An 18,805-nucleotide genomic window follows, 5' to 3' on the forward strand; every position below is an offset into this window, starting at 1 on the left:
GCTTTAATTACAGATGAGGCCAACTATGGGGAAACACCTCCAAGAATGAGTCAGACTAAGGAAATTTTCTTTCCTTTTTCTTTTTTCTGAGATGGAGTCTAGCTCTGTCACCCAGGCTGGAGTGCAGTGGGACAATCTTGGCTCACAGCAACATCCACCTCTGGGGTTCAAGCGATTTTCCTGCCTCAGCCTCCCCAGTAGCTGAGACTACAGGAGTGCGCCACCACGCCCGGTTAATTTTTGTATTTTTAGTAGAAATAGGGTTTCACCATATTGGCCAGGCTGGCCTCAAACTCCTGGGCTCAAGTGATCTGCCCACCTTGGCCTCCCAAAGTGTTGGGATTACAGGTGTGACCCACTGTGCTCAGCCAGGAAATTTTTTTTTTTTTTTTTGAGATGGAGTTTCACTTTTGTTGCCCAGGCTGGAGTGCAATGGCACAATCTCGGCTCACCAAAACCTCCGCCTGCCAGGTTCAAGTGATTCTTCTGCCTCAGCCTCCTGAGTAGCTGGAATTATAGGCATGGGCCACCACACCCAGCTAATTTTATATATTTTTTAGTAGAGATGGGGTTTCTCCATGTTGGTCAGGCTGGTCTTGAACTCCCGACCCCAGGTGATTCGCCCACATTGGCCTCCCAAAGTGTTGGGATTACAAGCATGAGCCACCGTGCCTGGCCAGAAATTTTTATAAAAAAGAAGTTAGGGGCCAGGCACGGTGGCTCACGCCTGTAATCTCAACACTTTGGGAGGCCGAGGTGGGTGAGGATCACCCGACGTCAGGAGTTCGAGACCAGCCTGGCCAACATGGTGAAACCCCATCTCTACTGAAAATACAAAAAATTAGCCGGGCGTGGTGGCGGGTGCCTGTAATCCCAGCTACTCAGGAGGCTGAGGCAGAAGAATCACTTGAACCTGGGAGGCAGAGGTTGCAGTGAGCCAAGGTCGTGCCACTGCACTCCAGCCTGGGTGACAGGGCGAGACTTTGCCTCAAAAAAAAAAAAAAAAGAAAGAAAGAAAGAAAGAAAAAAAAAAGAGAAGAAGTTAGGGTTAGGTTTAACACATCCCAATCACATTAACCCTAAACTTAACAGAGCCAACAAAGAGTTCCCTCTAGGCTTAAAAAATAACAACAAAACAAGAGGTGGAAGGGTGGTGGTGATTACCTTTATATCTCTTTTTTTCCTCCTCGGTCAGATGTTCTGTGCGTATTTTGGTGATCACATTCACGTTGTTTACTGTGTAAACCTGAGAGGTGTATGCGAAAGAAAATAGTGACACAGGGAATCAAAACTCCAAAAGTAAGCACAGCAAAAGCAAGAATGCTGAAGCAAAAAACAGAAAACAATCCAGCAAAATAAAAATGAGAAATGGTTAACTATCATTAGGATCCTTCAGAGAAAGTATATAAACTATCAACTGAAAAATGCATCAGCAGTTACCTCCCATGTTTGACAGTTTTAATACCAAGGAGTTGGCAGTGACAGGCTGCATCTTCCTGCTTGCCCTGCTGTGGCTAAATAGTCTCAAACAAATGCCCTGCAATCTAGGTTTCCACCTGGGTTTCTATTTAAACTAAGGTACCCAAACCAGGATCCTGTACTTCTGTTGGTAATTTTTTTTTTTTTTTTTTTTGAGACAGAGTCTCCCTCTGTTGCCCAGGCTGGAGTGCAGTGGCGTGATCTCCGATCACTGCAGCCTCCGCTTCCTGGGTTCAACCGATTCTCGTGCCTCAGCCTCCAGAGTAGCTGGGATTACAGGCGTGTGCTACCATGACTGGTTAATTTTTTGTATTTTTAGTAGAGACGAGGTTTCACCATGTTGGCCAGGCTGGTCTCAAAATCCTGGCCTTAAGTGATCTGCCTACTTGGGCCTCCCAAAGTGCTGGGATTACAGGCATGAGCCACCACACCCAGCCTCTGCTGGTAGTCTTGTAATACTAGTATGACTCAGACAGCCATCTGCTGGGCAGAAGAGAAAGGTAAGAACACAAGGTTCTCTATAGACTTATGAGCTTTAGAGAAAACCAGCAAGTCACTATTTAAAAGGCATTCCGTGCAATGACAAAAATTATTGTAACTGCCAGAGCAAATGCTCTGTTATCAAGGATAACTGGGGAACATGGTGGTCTAGAAAATCAAACATATCAGTTAACACAGAATTCTCTCTATATGCCACGTGAGGAGCCCCAACATTCAAAGCTGCAGAAAACACACTCAGCACTAGGACAAGTGCTTCTAAACGTATCTTGCTGAGCATGACGTAAGCCTTTCTTTGCTCACTCAGAGGCCACTAGAGGACCCTGCAGCACTGGGCTCCATCACCAAAAGCCATCAATCCCTGCTGTACTGCGGGACTGAAAGGCCAGGAAACAGCTTTTCAGCTGACAAAATGCCAGATGACTGGATCAACAATCGTCTCCACTATTACAACTATGTTTTAAATGCACTGACGTCATACAAATGGGCTGTGAGCCTGCTGATTACAATTAAGCTGATTTAACAAAAAAGAGAGTCAAAAGCTACTATACAACATTTGAAAACATGTGAAGTCTAATCCTTCCTCTTCCTTTTTTTTTTCTTTTAAATAATTAAGGGAATGACTAGCTTGTCATTCCTACCAGAACAACTGGTACCTGTACTCATTTCTCTACAATATTGCTTCTCTTTAGCATAGCTACAGACCTCCTCAGGGCATGCTATCCCATTTTCTGAAAGTCAAATAAGACAAAGTCAAAAATCCAAGTGAGAGACACATCAGACAGTTCTCATTCCCCAGAGCATCTCCATGGCACAGATGCATGAAAAAAATGGGAACAGATTCCTCATTTGCACAGAAGCTAAATAGCTATATTAAATCTTATTTTAAGAGTTTCCTTTTACCTTTGCTTCGTAACCATTAACAACTTCTGCTTTATCTGTCCTCCAGCCCCAGAATCCGGATTTAGTTCTGATAAAAAGTGAACACCACAAATTTCTACATGTACAAAATGCCATTCAGATTTATATCTGTAGCCTTTATAGTTTTTTTCCCCCCAGCTTAAGTTAGTGAAGGACACTTGGAAATCATGGTCCTGTTGTACACAGAAGGCAGTTAGCAATGACAGATGGCTTATACACCCTCCACCCTCCTCCCAGTTATTAATCAATTTGCCTCACCCCAGGCATAGAAAGCCTCCAATCTTGGCTTCTTTACAAAACTGCCGGCATTGAGGACAAAGGTGGTGACATTTATTGGACAGCAGTCCCAAAGAAGTGACTGAAGATGACCAGCATCCAAGGGCTCGCCACGAGGTGGTAACCAGGTCAGAGTATTTATGTGGGTCATCTTAACTGGGGACATGGATGTCGGTGGTGGGATCTCCACAAGTAGCCACATCTCAATCGAGGAATTCTTGGAACAATGAGGCACAGACCATCCTGCTCCTTACAAAAGAGCAGGTGGGCTAGGAACTCATCACTGTGGTGAGCTGCTTGGAGGCCATTAGGCCTGCAAAATGGCTGTGAGTCACATGTTTAGGCAGGTTTGGTGCAGCAGGGGAAAGGATGTGAAAAACAGATTTTTTTTAGCCCAGCTGTTAATTCCATCTCTGTGGAACTCCTTTTAAAGTAGCCCAGCATTCCAGTGGCAGATGCAGCATTGGTAATATGCCCAAAATCTCAGTTATTCAACTTAACATATTCCTGAAAAACAATGTATTTAGGAGCCAAAAGCAGCCAGGAGGCTCTGATTCTTTTTCAAAGCAGCTTGCCCTGGGAAACGCTCCCTCTCACAGGGGATCCCTGACCAGCCCTACCCTTTGTCTAGGACATCACATCCCAGCTCCTCTTGGCCCTGGCTAGGGCAACAGCCTGACTTCTGCTCTGACCACTGAGTGGGTTGGGATGTCATGCAGGAAGCTCAGGGAACGGCAGCAGGTTAGCCACGTTACAAAGAACATATGCGGTTATTTGCATTTTGTTTCCAAATAGTTTGCTTTTCTTCTAATGGGATTTGGTCAATGAAATTAATCCAGATGGTATAATGAGTTTACATGTGTATTTTAGCCCATCAGAACAGGAGGGATCAGAGCTCCCATTTTCCTACTAGTTGTCTACAATTAGGACAGCACAACCTGTGGATGCAAACAGAGGAATCCTAAAAGGATTATACCAAATGCTATCTCCAACTTACACTTCAGAAACAAGATAACAGTCACAGGGGCAGAAGGTAAGGAACCAGACTCAACTGATTAATAAGCCACAATCCCCTTTTATCATCAATACCAGAAAATCGAGATAGTCTTTTTCCTTCAATCCTCAGTTCCTTGTTTGCTTAAGTCACTTGATGTCTTGCCACAGGAAGTCACTGTTTTCTGGCACAGACTCTTCTGATGGATGGAAAGATGACTACATCTGCTCCACCTCACCCTTCATGCACGCTGGGAAGACGGCGCTGTGCTTTTCTCCCAAGGAACCACCAAGCTCCTCACCGGGCTACCTCTGCTCCTTCGGCAATCCTGCCTCTACTGCCCTAAGCATTTCCACTCTTTTTTTTTTTGAGTGAGTCTCACACGCCAGGTGAGTGCAGTGGTGCAATCTCCAGTAGTTCACGCCATTCTCCTGCCTCAGCCTTCCAAGTAGCTGGGACTACAGGCGCCCGCCACCACGTCCGGTTAATTTTTTATATTTTTAGTAGAGATGGGGTTTCACCGTGTTAGCCAGGATGGTCTCGATCTCCCGATCTCGTGATCCACCCGCCTCAGCCTCCCAAAGTGCTGGGATTACAGGCGTGAGCTAGGGCACCCAGCCCAGCATTTCCACTCTTGGAAGCAGTTTAATTATTCAACCCAATGTTCATACCCTGTTTTAAATTTTAATTTCCTAATGACTCTGTGGCCCTTGATAACTTTGCATGCAAAAGCATCCGAAGATGATAGAACACCTGGCTTCCCTCTCGTGCCATTTTCACCTCTGCCTGTCTCCACTGAGACCACCACACCAAAGGCCACTTCACAGGCACTGTGTCTTGGTGGTTGCTACACAATCTGGAGAAAGGATCTGAAGGTGGCAGGGAATATGTTGTTTGAGGTGGGCAAAGCATAATCTTTCAGAGAAGGGAAAAATTCAAACTGCAACCAACAGTGTACATACTGCAGGCCAAAAATTCATAAGGGCAGGGTATTAATTTGCACACATAAGCTCTGAGTAACAGATTAGAAAAAAGTGGACAAAAGTGACCATCAAAAAATGAGAGAGGGGGCTGGCTGCCATAGCTCATGCCTGTAATCCCAGAACTTTGGGAGGCCAAAGTAGGCGGATCACCTGAGGCCAGGAGTTCAAGACCAGCCTGGCCAACATGGCAAAACCCCGCCTCTACAAAAATACAAAAATTAGCTGAACATGATGGAGGGTGCCTGTAATCCCAGCTCCTCGGGAGGCTAAAGTGGGAGAATTGCTTGAACCCAGTAGGCAGAGGTTGCAGTGAGCCGAGATTGTGCCATTGCACTCCTGCCTGGGCGACAGAGCGAGACTCCATCTCAAAAAAAAAAAAAAGAAAGAAAGAAAAGAAACAAAGAAAAGAAAATGAGAGAAGGCCACACCTTCCAAATTCAATCAAATGAATACTCACACCTCTGATCAGAAGTAAATCCACCCACTTGTTATACCAACAAACCTCACATTCAAGAGCAGCTATATTCTTTTCGTAGCTGGTATCAATCCTAAGGAGTGGCTCAATTCTTGCTCAGTGCACGACAAGCACACATTTAATTCTGAGCACCATTAAAACAAAGCAGCTGTCTTCCAAAAATTCTCTCTCAGCTACCCACTGTCAGTTGCAAAAGAGTTAGCTTGAGCACTCTGAAAACCCTGTGGGCACAAAAATACAAAATGTGCCTTAGTCCTCGGTACAAATGGAATATGCTATCATTTCCCATTTATACTCAGTGGGGTAACAGCCAGCAATCGTCACACTTTCTTCATAAATCGCACTTCAACAAACAATGACTCTGGCAACTCTACTGTTGAACAATATGGGGAACAATGTCTCTTCTCAAGACATCTTAAGAGTCATAGACTTTGGAGACTTCATCTCCAGATTCACTCCATTATTTCTTTCAGCTAAGGAAAAAGAAAACTGGAGAGATGAGGCCACTTGCCCAAAGTCACACAGTTATTTAGGAGCCCTGCTGATGGCACTCAGTTCCTCCCCCTCTCATCCCTACGGATGAACAGTGGCAGAAAAGGCTGCCTCCTCTGCCTTCTGGGGTTACGAATAGAGCCCTAAGCTGCAGGGGCCCTCCCTGTCTGCAGAGGGGTATGCGGAAGCCTGGAAATGTCTTTCCAAGACCCTCCCAGGGAAAGCCAGTCAGTCCCTAAATTTTGCTCTCTCCGAAAGAGCATGAATGTCAACTGGCCAGGCCCGTGCAAGGAGGCTGGCAGAAGAGGACTGACCCTGCCTCCAGGGATGCCACCCTCCTGCCCTAGCAGCAGCCCTGGACACACTGGTTTCTTCTTCTATTACAAACAGATGTCCTAATTCCACAGCTCAATCTAAATTAGAAGAAAAGGATACTTAACAAGTTTTATGCTCGACTAAACACATTTATTAACCAATTTTATACTAGAAAGAAAAGAAAAATATAATGAGAGGACAGTTGTTATATTCATCAAGAGAAAAGAAGGCCTAAGTCCAGGATAATAGTGTCCATTTTGTCAGGGTAAGCTACTTAGGCTTGCAGAGAGCTGGATGTGGCATCCTAGGCAAATACTATCAGAATAATAGTGTCCATTTTCTCAGGCTAAGCTACTTTGGCTTGCAGAAAGCTGGATGTGACATCCTAGGCAAATACTATCAGTGCTCTTAGGACTCCCTCGGGTCAGTGTGTTCTCCACTGTAGAAACAAGCGAACAGCTTTGACAGCCTCTACTCAAAGGCCCCCCCAAGCCCTCCATGTGGCCCAGAGGCACATGACCAGTGATGGTGTTCTCATCTGGATTAACCAAGGCACAGACCTCTCTGGAGAATTCTTTATGTGTCTGGAACAGAACTGAATCCCCTCCAGATTCTTGCTCTAAACTATTAAACCTCACAGGTGGGTTAAACAAACAAACAAACATTTAACTATATAGTAAGTGTGAATCTGACTGACCAATATCAGTACAACTGAACTCAGTACTGGGTCAATTCTAACCTCCAGAAACTCCATGCTTTGTGGTCTGGGACTGAGTATTGTGGGTCCATAAACACCAAGACAAAAACAGGATTCAAGTAAAATCCACTAGAAAGGGTACATTAAAGAAAAGGAAGACATTTCTTCATACTCTTCATGTTGGTTAAGTCTTCTAAGACTTAACTATAAAAATGATGGATGGTGTCGAGTGTCAGCTACAATTTCAATTGCTTAGAGATCAATCTTAAAACCTACTCGTGTTTATTATGTCATATTAGAAAAAACCCAATCCATCCATAATTTCCAATTAATACATACATGTCACTCAAGATGGCAGCATGGGGATTAGACATTAAAATTTAGAGTCTAAATTTGTACCTTTCAAAAGCAATATTTTTAGTATCAAGGCTGGTGTTAATGACAGGGCTTGTGAGCCGCCGCTCAACTTCCCTGCTTTTTGGCTTCATCAAGTCCAGAGTGAGGCGCTCCATTTCTTGGGAAAGGTCGAAGCGTTCGGTGGTGACCACTTTGTCATCATGGTTGACTTCCATCAACTCCGCCCAGTTGTCTATTAATGGAAACAAAAGCATCACTAAGTGCAAAGTAGGGAAGATGCAAAAACAAGGAAGCTTCATATGTTAAAATGTATCATCTTTCATGTGTGTCCTCCCAGGTGCTATCTGATAAAACCTACAGTGTACTGATTATCGACTACCTATTTGCACAGGGATTATCTGACCAGCTTTCCACAATACATAGGAAGCTCTGAGCCATCTTCCCCAAAGATGCGGAATTTTTTTAATAATTTGCATTCTTATTAGCAATATATTCCATCAATGTCCTTTATAAAATATATTATTACAGAATTCACAGAAATTATGCATGCACAACATTAGGTGAGCAATGCCATTTCTCATGCCTGATTATGGAGGGTTATACAGAGATACACACAGAAGGCCTGTGCACAAAGGCTCAGGAAAGTGAAGCAGACACATCACAAGGGTAACTGCTGGGTGGTAAAGGACACATGAAGGAGAACTAGCCAGACAAGAACGAAGACAGGGATGGAGAGCTGAATAATTAATAAGAATAACCAAAAAAACATGCCCTAGGAAGGATCAGACAGAAAAGGCACATGAATGTGAAAGCATTTTAATGGTTAAAAATCACCCTGTAATTTCGCTTGAGCAGTGATTACTACAAGAGAAGTCACTCACCTTCTCCCTTAAATATAAAACTACGCCTCCCTCTTATCCAGCTCATGTTTTCAAATCCCAGCAATGTGATATCGACGCGCAGTTTGGCACCACTTTTCCAGATGCGACAGACATCATTCGGGCATATTCTAGAAACCAAGGGCACTGGAGGAGAGAAGTGTACTACTGAGAAAAACTCAAGGGCCAAGCAGAATACCTAGGCCAGGAAATCAGGATTCTGATTTAATAAAAGGAGGGGAGTGGCAAGATGGTGACCATCAAACAATGGACTTCTTGGCTCTCATATTTACCATACAGGAAATCACTCTTGAAAAATAAAAATTAACCTTCCGTTCCATTCATCAGAAAAAAAATCTAAATAAATTTCCCAAGAGTATTCTTGATCCCGAAATGAGCCCCAATTTATAGTGGGGTCTGTCCCCACTATATAAGGTCTGTCCATCTGGCCTTCCTCACTCACATATGCAACTCTTGCCATATGGCTGTGGCCTACCATATTGTCATAGCCACCATTCAGAGTATCAAATGTCTAAAGTATGCCACTTTTTTTTTTTTTTTTGAGACGGAGTCTCGCTCTGTCGCCCAGGCTGGAATGCAGTGGCGCAATCTTGGCTCACTGCAACCTCTGCCTCCCAGGTTCAAGCAATTCTCCCGCCTTAGCTTCCCGAGTAGCTGGGATTACAGGCACCCACCATCATGCCCGACTAATTTTTGTAGAGACGGGGTTTCACCATGCTGGCCAGGTTGGTCTTCAACTCCTGGCCTCAGGTGATCTTCCCACCTCAGCCTCCAAAAGTGCTGGGATTACAGGCGTGAGCCACCGCATCCGGCCTAAGTATGCCACTTTTTAACAAAACTTGAAATAAGAGTGACTATGTGCATTAGAAAAAAATTTCATTTCTCAAAACAATCTGAAGTTATATTCTTTTACTTACTTTTATATCATTTAAACATTTCATACAAATATGACTTCTTGCCTGAAAGGGAAGTCTGGAAATGGAAACAGCTGAAACCCTGTAAGTTAGGCGTTACCGTTAATTTATCTACAAGAAATAAAAGTAGAACATCTATGGAAATATACTGTCAGTCAACTGCCTATGTAATACTTGAGAGAAATATATCCATTTTGTTAAAAAAAATAAGCTATTCCAATATTCACCTCATCTTGTTTAGAATAACAAGTTTAAAAGAATCAAGCTAAACCACATAAGGAAATTAGTAAATTATGGTAAATCTACTTATTAAAATTCTAGCAATTTAAAGTGACATTTTGGGCTGGGTGCAGTGGCTCATGCCTGTAATCCCAGCACTTTGGGGGGCTGGGGCAGATGGATCAGCTGAGGACAGGAGTTCGAGACCAGCCTGGTCAACATAATGAAACCCCATCTCTACTAAAAATACAAAAATTAGGCTGGGCATGGTGGCTCATGCCTGTAATCCCAGCACTTTGGGGGGCTGGGGTGGGTGGATCACCTGAGGTCAGGAGTTTGAGACCAGCCTGGCTAACATGGTGAAACCCCACTCTCTACTAAAAACACAAAAATTAGCTGAGCACAGTGGCGCGCACCTGTAATCCCAGCTACTCAGGAGGCTGAAGCATGAGAATCGCTTGAATATGGGAGACGAGGATTATGGTGAGCCAAGTTCGTGCCACTGCACTCCAGCCTGGGCAACAGAGTGAGCCTCTGTCTCAAAAAAATAAAAATAAAAATAAAATAAAAAATAAAAATAAAGTGACATTTTAAAACTAATAATATAGATGTCAGCTATAAATGACAAAATGACAAAAGGAGGAAATGAAACTGTCTATATACTACCTTCATGAATGCCTGGGAGGAGAAGTCCTATGCATGGCGGGGAAGACTGGATGAAAAACACCCAAAGCATTAACAGTTGTGTTTAAATGGGACTATAGGTGATTATTTTTCCTTATTCTTCACTATGTATTTCCTTGATTAAAAAAAAAATACATGTAACTTTTACAAAGGAAAAATAAACCTATATGCGGGCTAAGTAAATTTAGAAAGAGAAATAAATAACAAGCCCACAGCCACTCACCCCAGCTGGTGAATTCCCATTTCATCTGCACATAGAAATCCGGAGCCTGAAGGGCAGACAAAGGTTTAAAACAGATTACCCTTAGCACTATCAACACAACATAAGCAGGGGTTAACAGGGTTCTTAAAAACCCTGGGTTAAAAAAAAAAACAAAGAAAAGAAAAAAATAAGAAGAAACAAAAATGTAAGCCCCTAGCCGGGTGAGGTGGCTCATGCCAGTAATCCCAGCACTTTGGGAGGCTGAGGCGGGTGATCACTTGCGCTCAGGAGTTTGAGACCAGCCTGGGCAATGTGGCGAAACCCTGTCTCCACAAAAAATACAAAAAGTAGCTGGCTATGGTGGCTCACTCTAGTCCCAGCTACTCAGGAGGCTGAGGTGGGAGGATTCCTTGAGGCCAGGAGGTGGAGGCTGCAGAGAGCCAAGATTGCACCACTGCACTCCAGCCTGGGCGACAGAGCGAGATACTGTATCAAAAAAAAAAAAAACAAGTGTAAGCCCATTACTTATTTTATTAAATATTAGAGTGTTATTTTACCTTGATATAAAATATGTCTAGATGTTAAGAAAGTGAACAGATGGCCGGGCACAGTGGCTCACTCATGCCTGTAATCCCAGCATTTTGGGAGGCTGAGGTGGGTGGATCAGTTAAGGTCAGGAGTTTGAGACCAGCCTGGCCAATACGGTGAAACCCCATCTCCACTATAAATACAAAAATTAGCTGGGCATGGTGGCACACGCCTATAATCCCAGCTACTGGGGAGGCTGAGGCAGAAGAATCGCTTGAACCTGGGAGGCAGAGGTTGACGTGAGCCGAGACAGCACTATTCCAGCCTGGGCAACAGAGTGAGACCCCATCTCAAAAAATCAAGAAAGAAAGTGAACAGAAAGCCAGAGGATAATAGGATTGGAGGGGGATAAAAGTCAAACCTGATTCAGGGTTCCAGTCAGGTTCCTAACAGTAAGAGAAAGATGAGCCTGGGAAGATGGGCTTAAGCACTGCCAAGCAATGTGGGTAACTATCTATTCTAGGCAAAGGGCAGGGAATGTCAATTCCATCCATTCAACGAGGAACTTGACTGTAAAAGGCTTTGTGTGCTGGCAAGTGATTCCTATTTATTGAACTACTCTGTGAAACTGAAAGAGGTTGCTAGACTTCACTTCCTCAGGAAGTTGATTTTCCCTCCAGTTAACATTTTTCTCCACTTTCCTCTGAAACATGTAGAATTTGGCTTTCTGAAGTTTTAAACCACCAGAGCAGCCCTGTTTAGGATTATTTTCTTACCTACCATTCCTATACGTTCCTAAGATTCAGAAATCTAAAAAGTTACCCTTCAAGAAGAGAAATGCAGCCGGGTGTGGTGGCTCACACCTGTAATCCCAGCACTTTGGGAGGCCAAGGCGGGCGGATCATGAGGTCAGGAGATCAAGACCACAGTGAAACCCCATCTTTACTAAAAATACAAAAAAAAAATTAGCCGGGCGCAGTGGCGGGCGCCTGTAGTCCCAGCTACTCGGGAGGCTGAGGCAGGATAATGGTGTGAACCCGGGAGGCGGAGCTTGCAGTGAGCCAAGATCCCGTCTCAAAAAAAAAAAAAAAAGAACAGAAATGCTAGAAATTCCAGGTGTTCTTCCTGTTCCTACACACTTGCAAGGCTTTGCCATGATTTTTACCAAAGCACAGGGCAAGAGGGCCAAGAATCTACCCTGGAGTAAAATCTGCCAGCATTTCAATGATGAGCAAAGACAATCTCCAAGAGACAGGTGGTAAGAAAGGCTGGTGTATGTTATAAGGAGATATTGTTCAAAGACAAGACATCAATGACAGCTTCTGGAGCCACTAAGTACGCAGGTCATTTATGGGCTCTCTATAACTTGAAGCAAAGAATACAATTCAGTGCAGTCCATCGCAATGGACCAATATGAGTAAAAAAATTAAAATCCTTGACACTAATTATTAATATTATTATTATTATTTTTGAGATGGAGTCTTGCCCTGTCACCCAGGCTGGAGTGCAGTGGTGCAATCTCGGCTCACTGCAAGCTCCACCTCCCAGGTTCACGCCATTCTCCTGCCTCAGCCTCCTGAGTAGCTGGGACGACAGGCGCCTGCCACCACGCCCGGCTAATTTTTTGTATTTTTAGTAGAGATGGGGTTTCACCGTGTTAGCCAGGATGGTCTCGGTCTCCTGACCTCGTGATCCACCCGCCTCAGCCTCCCAAAGTACTGGGATTATAGGCGTGAGCCACTGCGCCCAACCGACACTAAATTTTTTAAGTGAAGGGTGACCTCATGTTAAAAAAGTAATTTTCTACTTTGCCAAGTGGGCAGATGATGTTTTTAGTTCCTCTTGCAGTTAAGTTAGGAAGAAAACAAGAAATCCATGTGATCTTTGCACACTCAAAAATGCACACCTATTTTTAAAACAATGCACACAAATATTTCATATTTTATGGGAGATTTCACTGTAGTATATACAGGAAATGAATACCTTGGGCATGACTTAGCTTAGAAATTTTTTTTAGGCCGGGTGCAGTGGCTCATGCTTGTAATCCCTGCACTTTGGGAGGCTGAGGCAGGCAGATCACCTGAGGTCAGGAGTTCGAAACCAGCCTGGCCAACATGATGAAACCCCGTCTCCACTAAAAATACAAAAAATTAGCTGGCCGTGGTGGCATCCACCTGTAATCCCAGCTACTCAGGAGGCTGAGGCAGGAGAATCGCTTGAACCTGGGAGGCGGAAGTTGCAGTGAGCTATCACGCCATTGCACTCCAGCCTGGGCAATAAGAGTGAAACTCCGTCTCAAAAAAAAAAAAAAGAAATTCTTTTTAAAGATGGCTCAAAAAATGACCAATGATTGTCTTTTTTTTTTTTTTTTTTTTTTTTAAACAGAGTCTCGCTCTGTCACCAGGCTGGAGTGTAGTGGCATGATCTCGGCTCACTGCAAGCTCCGCCTCCCGGGTTCAAGCAATTCTTCTGTCTCAGCCTCCCGAGCAGCTGGGACTACAGGCGCATGCCACCACACTCAGCTAATTTTTGTATTTTTAGTAGAGACGGTGTTTCACCATATTGGCCAAGCTGGTCTCTAACTCCTGACCTTGTGATCCGCCTGCCTTGGCCTCCCAAAGTGCTGGGATTATAGGCGTGAGCCACCACGCCCGGCTGATTGTCTTATTTATAATAAAGTTGTTCCTTTTCTCAATAGAGCTATTAATTTTTCTCTATAAATGAATTCGGGCAATGGACTAAAGGTCTCGAAATACTACTAGCTGAAGTGACAAGCCTGGCAAGCAGAAGTTACACACAGACCTCTGAGCCTTAACAGAATCTGAAAATCCCTGCATAGTAAGTGATGCCTATCACAACTTCCTTAAGATTATTGATGCTCAGGAGGCTACTTTCAAGAAAACAGGCACCTAAACAAATTAACTGTTTGATGTCCATTTTCCTTAAGTTCTAATTTTTACTTTATTATCATTTATTATTATATTATTATATTTATTATTATTTTAGGTCTTGCTCTGTCACCCAGAGTGGAGTGCAGGGGTGCGATCATGGCTCACTGCAGCCTCAACCTTCTGGGTTCAAGCGATCATCCTACTTCAGCCTCCCAAGTAGCTCAGACTGCAGGTATGCACTACCATGCCCTGCTAATTTTTTTTTTAGAGACAGAGTCTTGCTTTGTTTGTTGCCCAGGCCAGTCTCAAACTCCTGGGCTTCAGCAAATCCTCCTGCCTCAGCTTCTCAAAGTGGTGGGAATATAGGCATGAGCCACCATGCCTGGCTAAATTATAATTTTTAAATAGTACTTAAAAGGGTAAGCCCAGTGACTTAGAAGTGTAATTTGTGAAAGACCTCACGCTTCCACAAATTAGAAGGGCAAGGAATAATGTGATTGGTATTCAGTATTTCATATTCGCGAATCAGAAAACTCTTTAGGAAGGCACACAAGGATGTCAAACTGTGTCTCCAGTAATTGTATCAGCATTTAGCTCAGATTATGGCCTGGCCACATTTTCATGGATACCTCGAGAATTTTTTGGAGCAGCTCAGGAACTCCCTCAAGGGCCATGGACGTGTTGTGGTAGTCTCGATGTTGGAGAACTGTGTACACCATCTCAGGATCGCCAGTGCTCACAGCCTCATGTAAAACTGGAAAACAAAAGGATGAAATTTAATTCTCATACTTTCTGACAACTTCCAAAACCAGGCTGAAAAAGTATCTAGATCAAAGACCAGTATTTTCTTCAGAAGAAAAGGGCTGCAGTCCAAACTTACCACGATGATCATGACTTCTGATTGCTAGCTCTTCATTGAGTAAAAAACATAGAGTACCCTTAGCACCTCTCCCGACCCCTATTCTTACCACTGGTTCCGAAATCCTGACAATGTGTTTAGACAGTTGGCATTAACTATACGATCACACAACATGTAACTGTGGTTATATGTAGACCTGGCAGGCAGGGCTTGGCCTACAGTATGCCTGCTCAGTCAACATAAAATTACTCTGACCAATGGTAGAAGAGCTTAAAAACAAGTGAAATGCCAGGATTTCCCAGGAAGAGGCTACTTTTAGCCACAATTTATTTTTGATTTTTGCCTATTTTGATGGATTCAATAGAGGTAACCATATTCCTCAGGGGAAAACTGGCCTCCACATTCATGTATGGTGGAAGAAGTTTGCACTGAAAGCTGTTTCTGGATGAGGAGTCATTCTCTACTGAGGGTTTCTGGCCTGGGACGCAACCTGCATCATCCTGGGCTCCCATTTCCTTGTCCTCATCCCTCATCCCAAGAGAGAAACCTTAAGATAAAGATAACTCCAAGGAAAAGTATGATTGAGACCGGCCATTATTCAGAAAGAGAAACCAAAATGAATGACCTTTTTTTGAGACAAGGTCTCGCTCTATTGCCCAGGGTGGAGTGCAGTGACGCAATCACAGTTCACTGCAGTGTCAACCTCCCCGGGCTCAGGTGATCCTACCCCCTCAGCCTCCTGAGTAGCTGGGACTACAGACATGCACCACCACATCTGGCTAATTTTCGTATTTTTTTGTAGAGACAGGGTTTCACCATGTTGCTCAGGCGGACTTTAAATTATTGTAAAAGTATACTTACCTGTCCATCCCTGGCGATTTTCTTTTGTCACATCTGCTTTATGTCGGAGTAAGACTCGAGCAGATTCCAAATGTCCCAAGGAAACAGCAAGATGCAATAATGTTCGACCTCGTGGGTCCACAGCCTCCACATTCTGTGAAAGAAACACTGGAATTTATATAATCGGATGTATTACATTACGATAGGGAAATGTGTGTGTGTGACAGATATTTCAAGTACAAAAAATAGAAAACATATTTATGCATTAATTAGAGCAACACATGTAAGAAGGTATGTTTGCATTTGGGCACAGTTAAAATATGAATTTTGGGATTATATATGAAGATGATAGTTACTGAATTCCTTTTTCTATAAAGTTAACTGCCTAATAAATAAATGTTGGCAACAGGCCCCAGATCATCCAACACAACGTTAAGCTCTCAACAGCACTCAAATTAAGTCTAAATAAGGCCACGAGCTTTCATGAAATGCAATCGCCGGACAACACTGAACATGGGAGACTTCTCAAGCACGTATCAGCATTCAAGTCTAGAACAGTAACTACAGGACCTTAATCAAAACTGAAAGCATAGAAGATAATTTGGGTCAGAATAAAATTACATTCTCTAGCCGGATTTCCACCAAAACACCACTCTCATTATTGTGTTTTGAGTTCCACGTGCCCTGAAGTAGCACAGAAACTCCAGCAGCATCTGTGGATCCTTCAGACCACAAACATGATCTGCCAGGCACGTATGTGGATCTACTCACAGAGAAACAGGCAAGTGCACATGCGTCACTTCCGTCCATCCCATCGAGGGTTTTCTTCCCCATGCTAGATATGCACACCTGGCTCTTACCTCTTCATTCCTATTCTCCCACTCTCGCCCCCCTTTTGGCACCTGCACCGCGTCTCCAGAGCCACGCAGCAATTTCTCTAGTGTGAGCTGAGTCTCAATGCCTGTGCACTGCCTGCAAAATGTGACTCTGAAAGTTCTTCCAAGGATACAACAAACTGCCATGGACTTTTGGAAGGCACAACTTTTTTTTTTTTTTTTTTTTTAAACAAGGTCTCACTCTGTCACCCAGGCTGGTGTGCAGTGGCATGATCACAGCTTACTGCAGCCTTGACCTCTTGGGCTCAAGCGATCCTCCCATATCAGCCTCCCTAGTAGCTGGGATTAAAGGCATGAGCCACCATGCCCAGCCTTTAAAAACTTTTTAAACGCCATAATACATCTTAGAAAATGTGCTTTATTTTGATTTGAGATGCTAGCTGTTATTCAGATACTACCCCTGCAGTCTCTGAAGATACGCAGAAAGTGCCACTTAGGAAAGTGAAGCAGGATCATGGGTAAACCACCACAATCCAATAGCAGTCAAACCTCCCTGTTTTGCGAAAACTATGTCATGGCTATTATACAGTGAAGATAACTCTTATTGAGGAATAAGGGACATAGTTGAAGACATCTGCTAGCTGAACCTAAGTCCTCCTGGACTAATCCCAGGCTTCAGTGTTCCCCCAGTGCTAAAATACCTTCCTGTCTCCTGGAGCCCGGTCCACACACCTCCCATGATTCCCTGACTCTTCCCAAGGTTATGACTTGTCCATCCCACCAAAGAGATGGAGAATTCCAAAAGGTAGGATCCAAGTCATATTAATATCTTCTAGATTCTCTTACCCTAGTCTCTAACTTGCATTAAATATTTTCTTAAAAGTAACAAGACGATGAACTTATGAACTATGAATTCAATTGAAGTTTAGCAGGAAAGAAATAATTAGCGAACTCATTATCTTCCTACACGTCTATTACATAAACTAAGTATTTTCTTACCTAACAAATTCAATCTAAATGAAAGATGCTAGGTTTAGCACACTACCTGCCACAGGGGAGGTGTGTAAAAATGTTTATCATGGGAAAGGGGAAACTACTTACTACAATTCACACCCCAGAGCAAAACTAAAAGCACAGAGTAAGGATTAACACTCAAACTCAGCCAGGCGCGGTGACTCATGCCTGTAATCCCAGCACTTTGGGAGGCTGAGACAGATGGATCACCTGAGGTCAGAAGTTCGAGACCAACCTGACCAAAATGGTGAAACCCTATCTCTACTAAAAATACAGAAATTAGCCGGGCGAGGTGGTGAGCGCCTATATTGTCCCAACTACTCAGGAGGCTGAGGCAGGAGAATTGCTTGAACCCGGGAGGCAGAGGTTGCAGTGAGCTGAGATTGTGCCATTGTACTCCAGCCTGGGTGACACAGCGAGACTCCGTCTCCAAAACAAAACAACAAACAAAAAACACTCAAACTCCTGGACAACAGTTAGAGATGATGTACAAAATAAAAGCCAAATACATTATGATGTTCACTTTTTTTCTACTTTGAACCGCAGAGGAGCACCTATGGATAAGCCACAGAGCAGCACACATTTCTTGGATAATTGTAACTCTTCAGACCTTCCTGCATCTCTCTCATCTGAAGTAAGAGGCAGTAGAAAAAAAAGATGCTGTAATTGTATTATGGTGACAGTGTGATTTTAAAACAATAAGTGAATAAAGAGTAGAGGGGGAATGAGTAAAATAGAGAAGAGAAAGCAACAGAGAAAATCAACAAAACCAAAAGTTGGTTCTTGTAAAATGTCAACAACATTGACGAACATTTAGATAGACAGACCAAGGAAAAAAGAGAGAAGACTTAACTTACTAAAATCAGGAATTAAAGATGGAATATTATTAGCAACTCTAGAGAAATAAAAAGGATTATAAAAGAAAACTACGGGCCAAGAGTGGTGGCTCCTGCCTGTAATCCCAACACTTTGGGAGGCCGAGGCGGGTGGATCACTAGAGGTTGGGAGTTCGAGACCAGCCTGACCAACATGGAGAAACCCCGTCTCTACTAAAAATACAAAATTAGCCGGGCGTGGTGGCACATGCCTGCAGCCCCAGCTACTCAGGAGGCTGAGGCAGGAGAATTGCTTGAACTCGGGAGGTGGAGGTTGTGGTGAGCCGAGATTGTGCCATTGCACTCCAGCCTGGGCGACAAGAGTAAAACTTCGTCTCAAAAAATAAAATAAAATAAAAGACGACTATGAACAACTGTATGCCAACAAATTAGACAACTTAGATGAACAAGATAAATCTCTACAGAAATGCAAACTATCAAAACTGACTCAAAAAGAAACCGAAAATCTGAATAAGTTTATAACAAGAGATTGAATTAGTAATTTTAAAACTGCCCACCAAAAAAATGCAGGCCCAGATGGTTTTTTTTTTTTTTTT

At 43.5% G+C, this 18,805-nt stretch overlaps 1 protein-coding gene across 4 annotated transcripts in view; it reads right to left on the bottom strand.

Moving 5' to 3' along the window:
* The window catches only part of ANKRD13A (ankyrin repeat domain 13A), a 40,869-nt gene that overhangs the window by 13,279 nt on the left and 8,785 nt on the right, over positions 1 to 18,805 (bottom strand). For 3 of the 4 annotated variants that reach the window (XR_009209119.1, XM_032168718.2, XM_058425940.1), the window contains exons 2-8: positions 15,545 to 15,677; positions 14,454 to 14,578; positions 10,427 to 10,472; positions 8,369 to 8,512; positions 7,530 to 7,719; positions 2,881 to 2,947; positions 1,165 to 1,246 (exon numbers count right to left, since the gene is read on the bottom strand). Coding sequence is in view for 3 of the 4 variants with exons in the window: in XM_032168718.2 (XP_032024609.1) it covers positions 1,165 to 1,246; positions 2,881 to 2,947; positions 7,530 to 7,719; positions 8,369 to 8,512; positions 10,427 to 10,472; positions 14,454 to 14,578; positions 15,545 to 15,677 (787 nt within the window). In the remaining variant the exon portion in view is untranslated. The remainder of the gene's footprint in view (positions 1 to 1,164; positions 1,247 to 2,880; positions 2,948 to 7,529; positions 7,720 to 8,368; positions 8,513 to 10,426; positions 10,473 to 14,453; positions 14,579 to 15,544; positions 15,678 to 18,805) is intronic. The other variant, XM_058425941.1, reaches the window with a different exon arrangement.

The sequence above is a fragment of the Hylobates moloch genome, unplaced genomic scaffold (assembly GCF_009828535.3).
Source record: "Hylobates moloch isolate HMO894 unplaced genomic scaffold, HMol_V3 SCAFFOLD_12, whole genome shotgun sequence".
NCBI lineage: Eukaryota > Metazoa > Chordata > Mammalia > Primates > Hylobatidae > Hylobates > Hylobates moloch.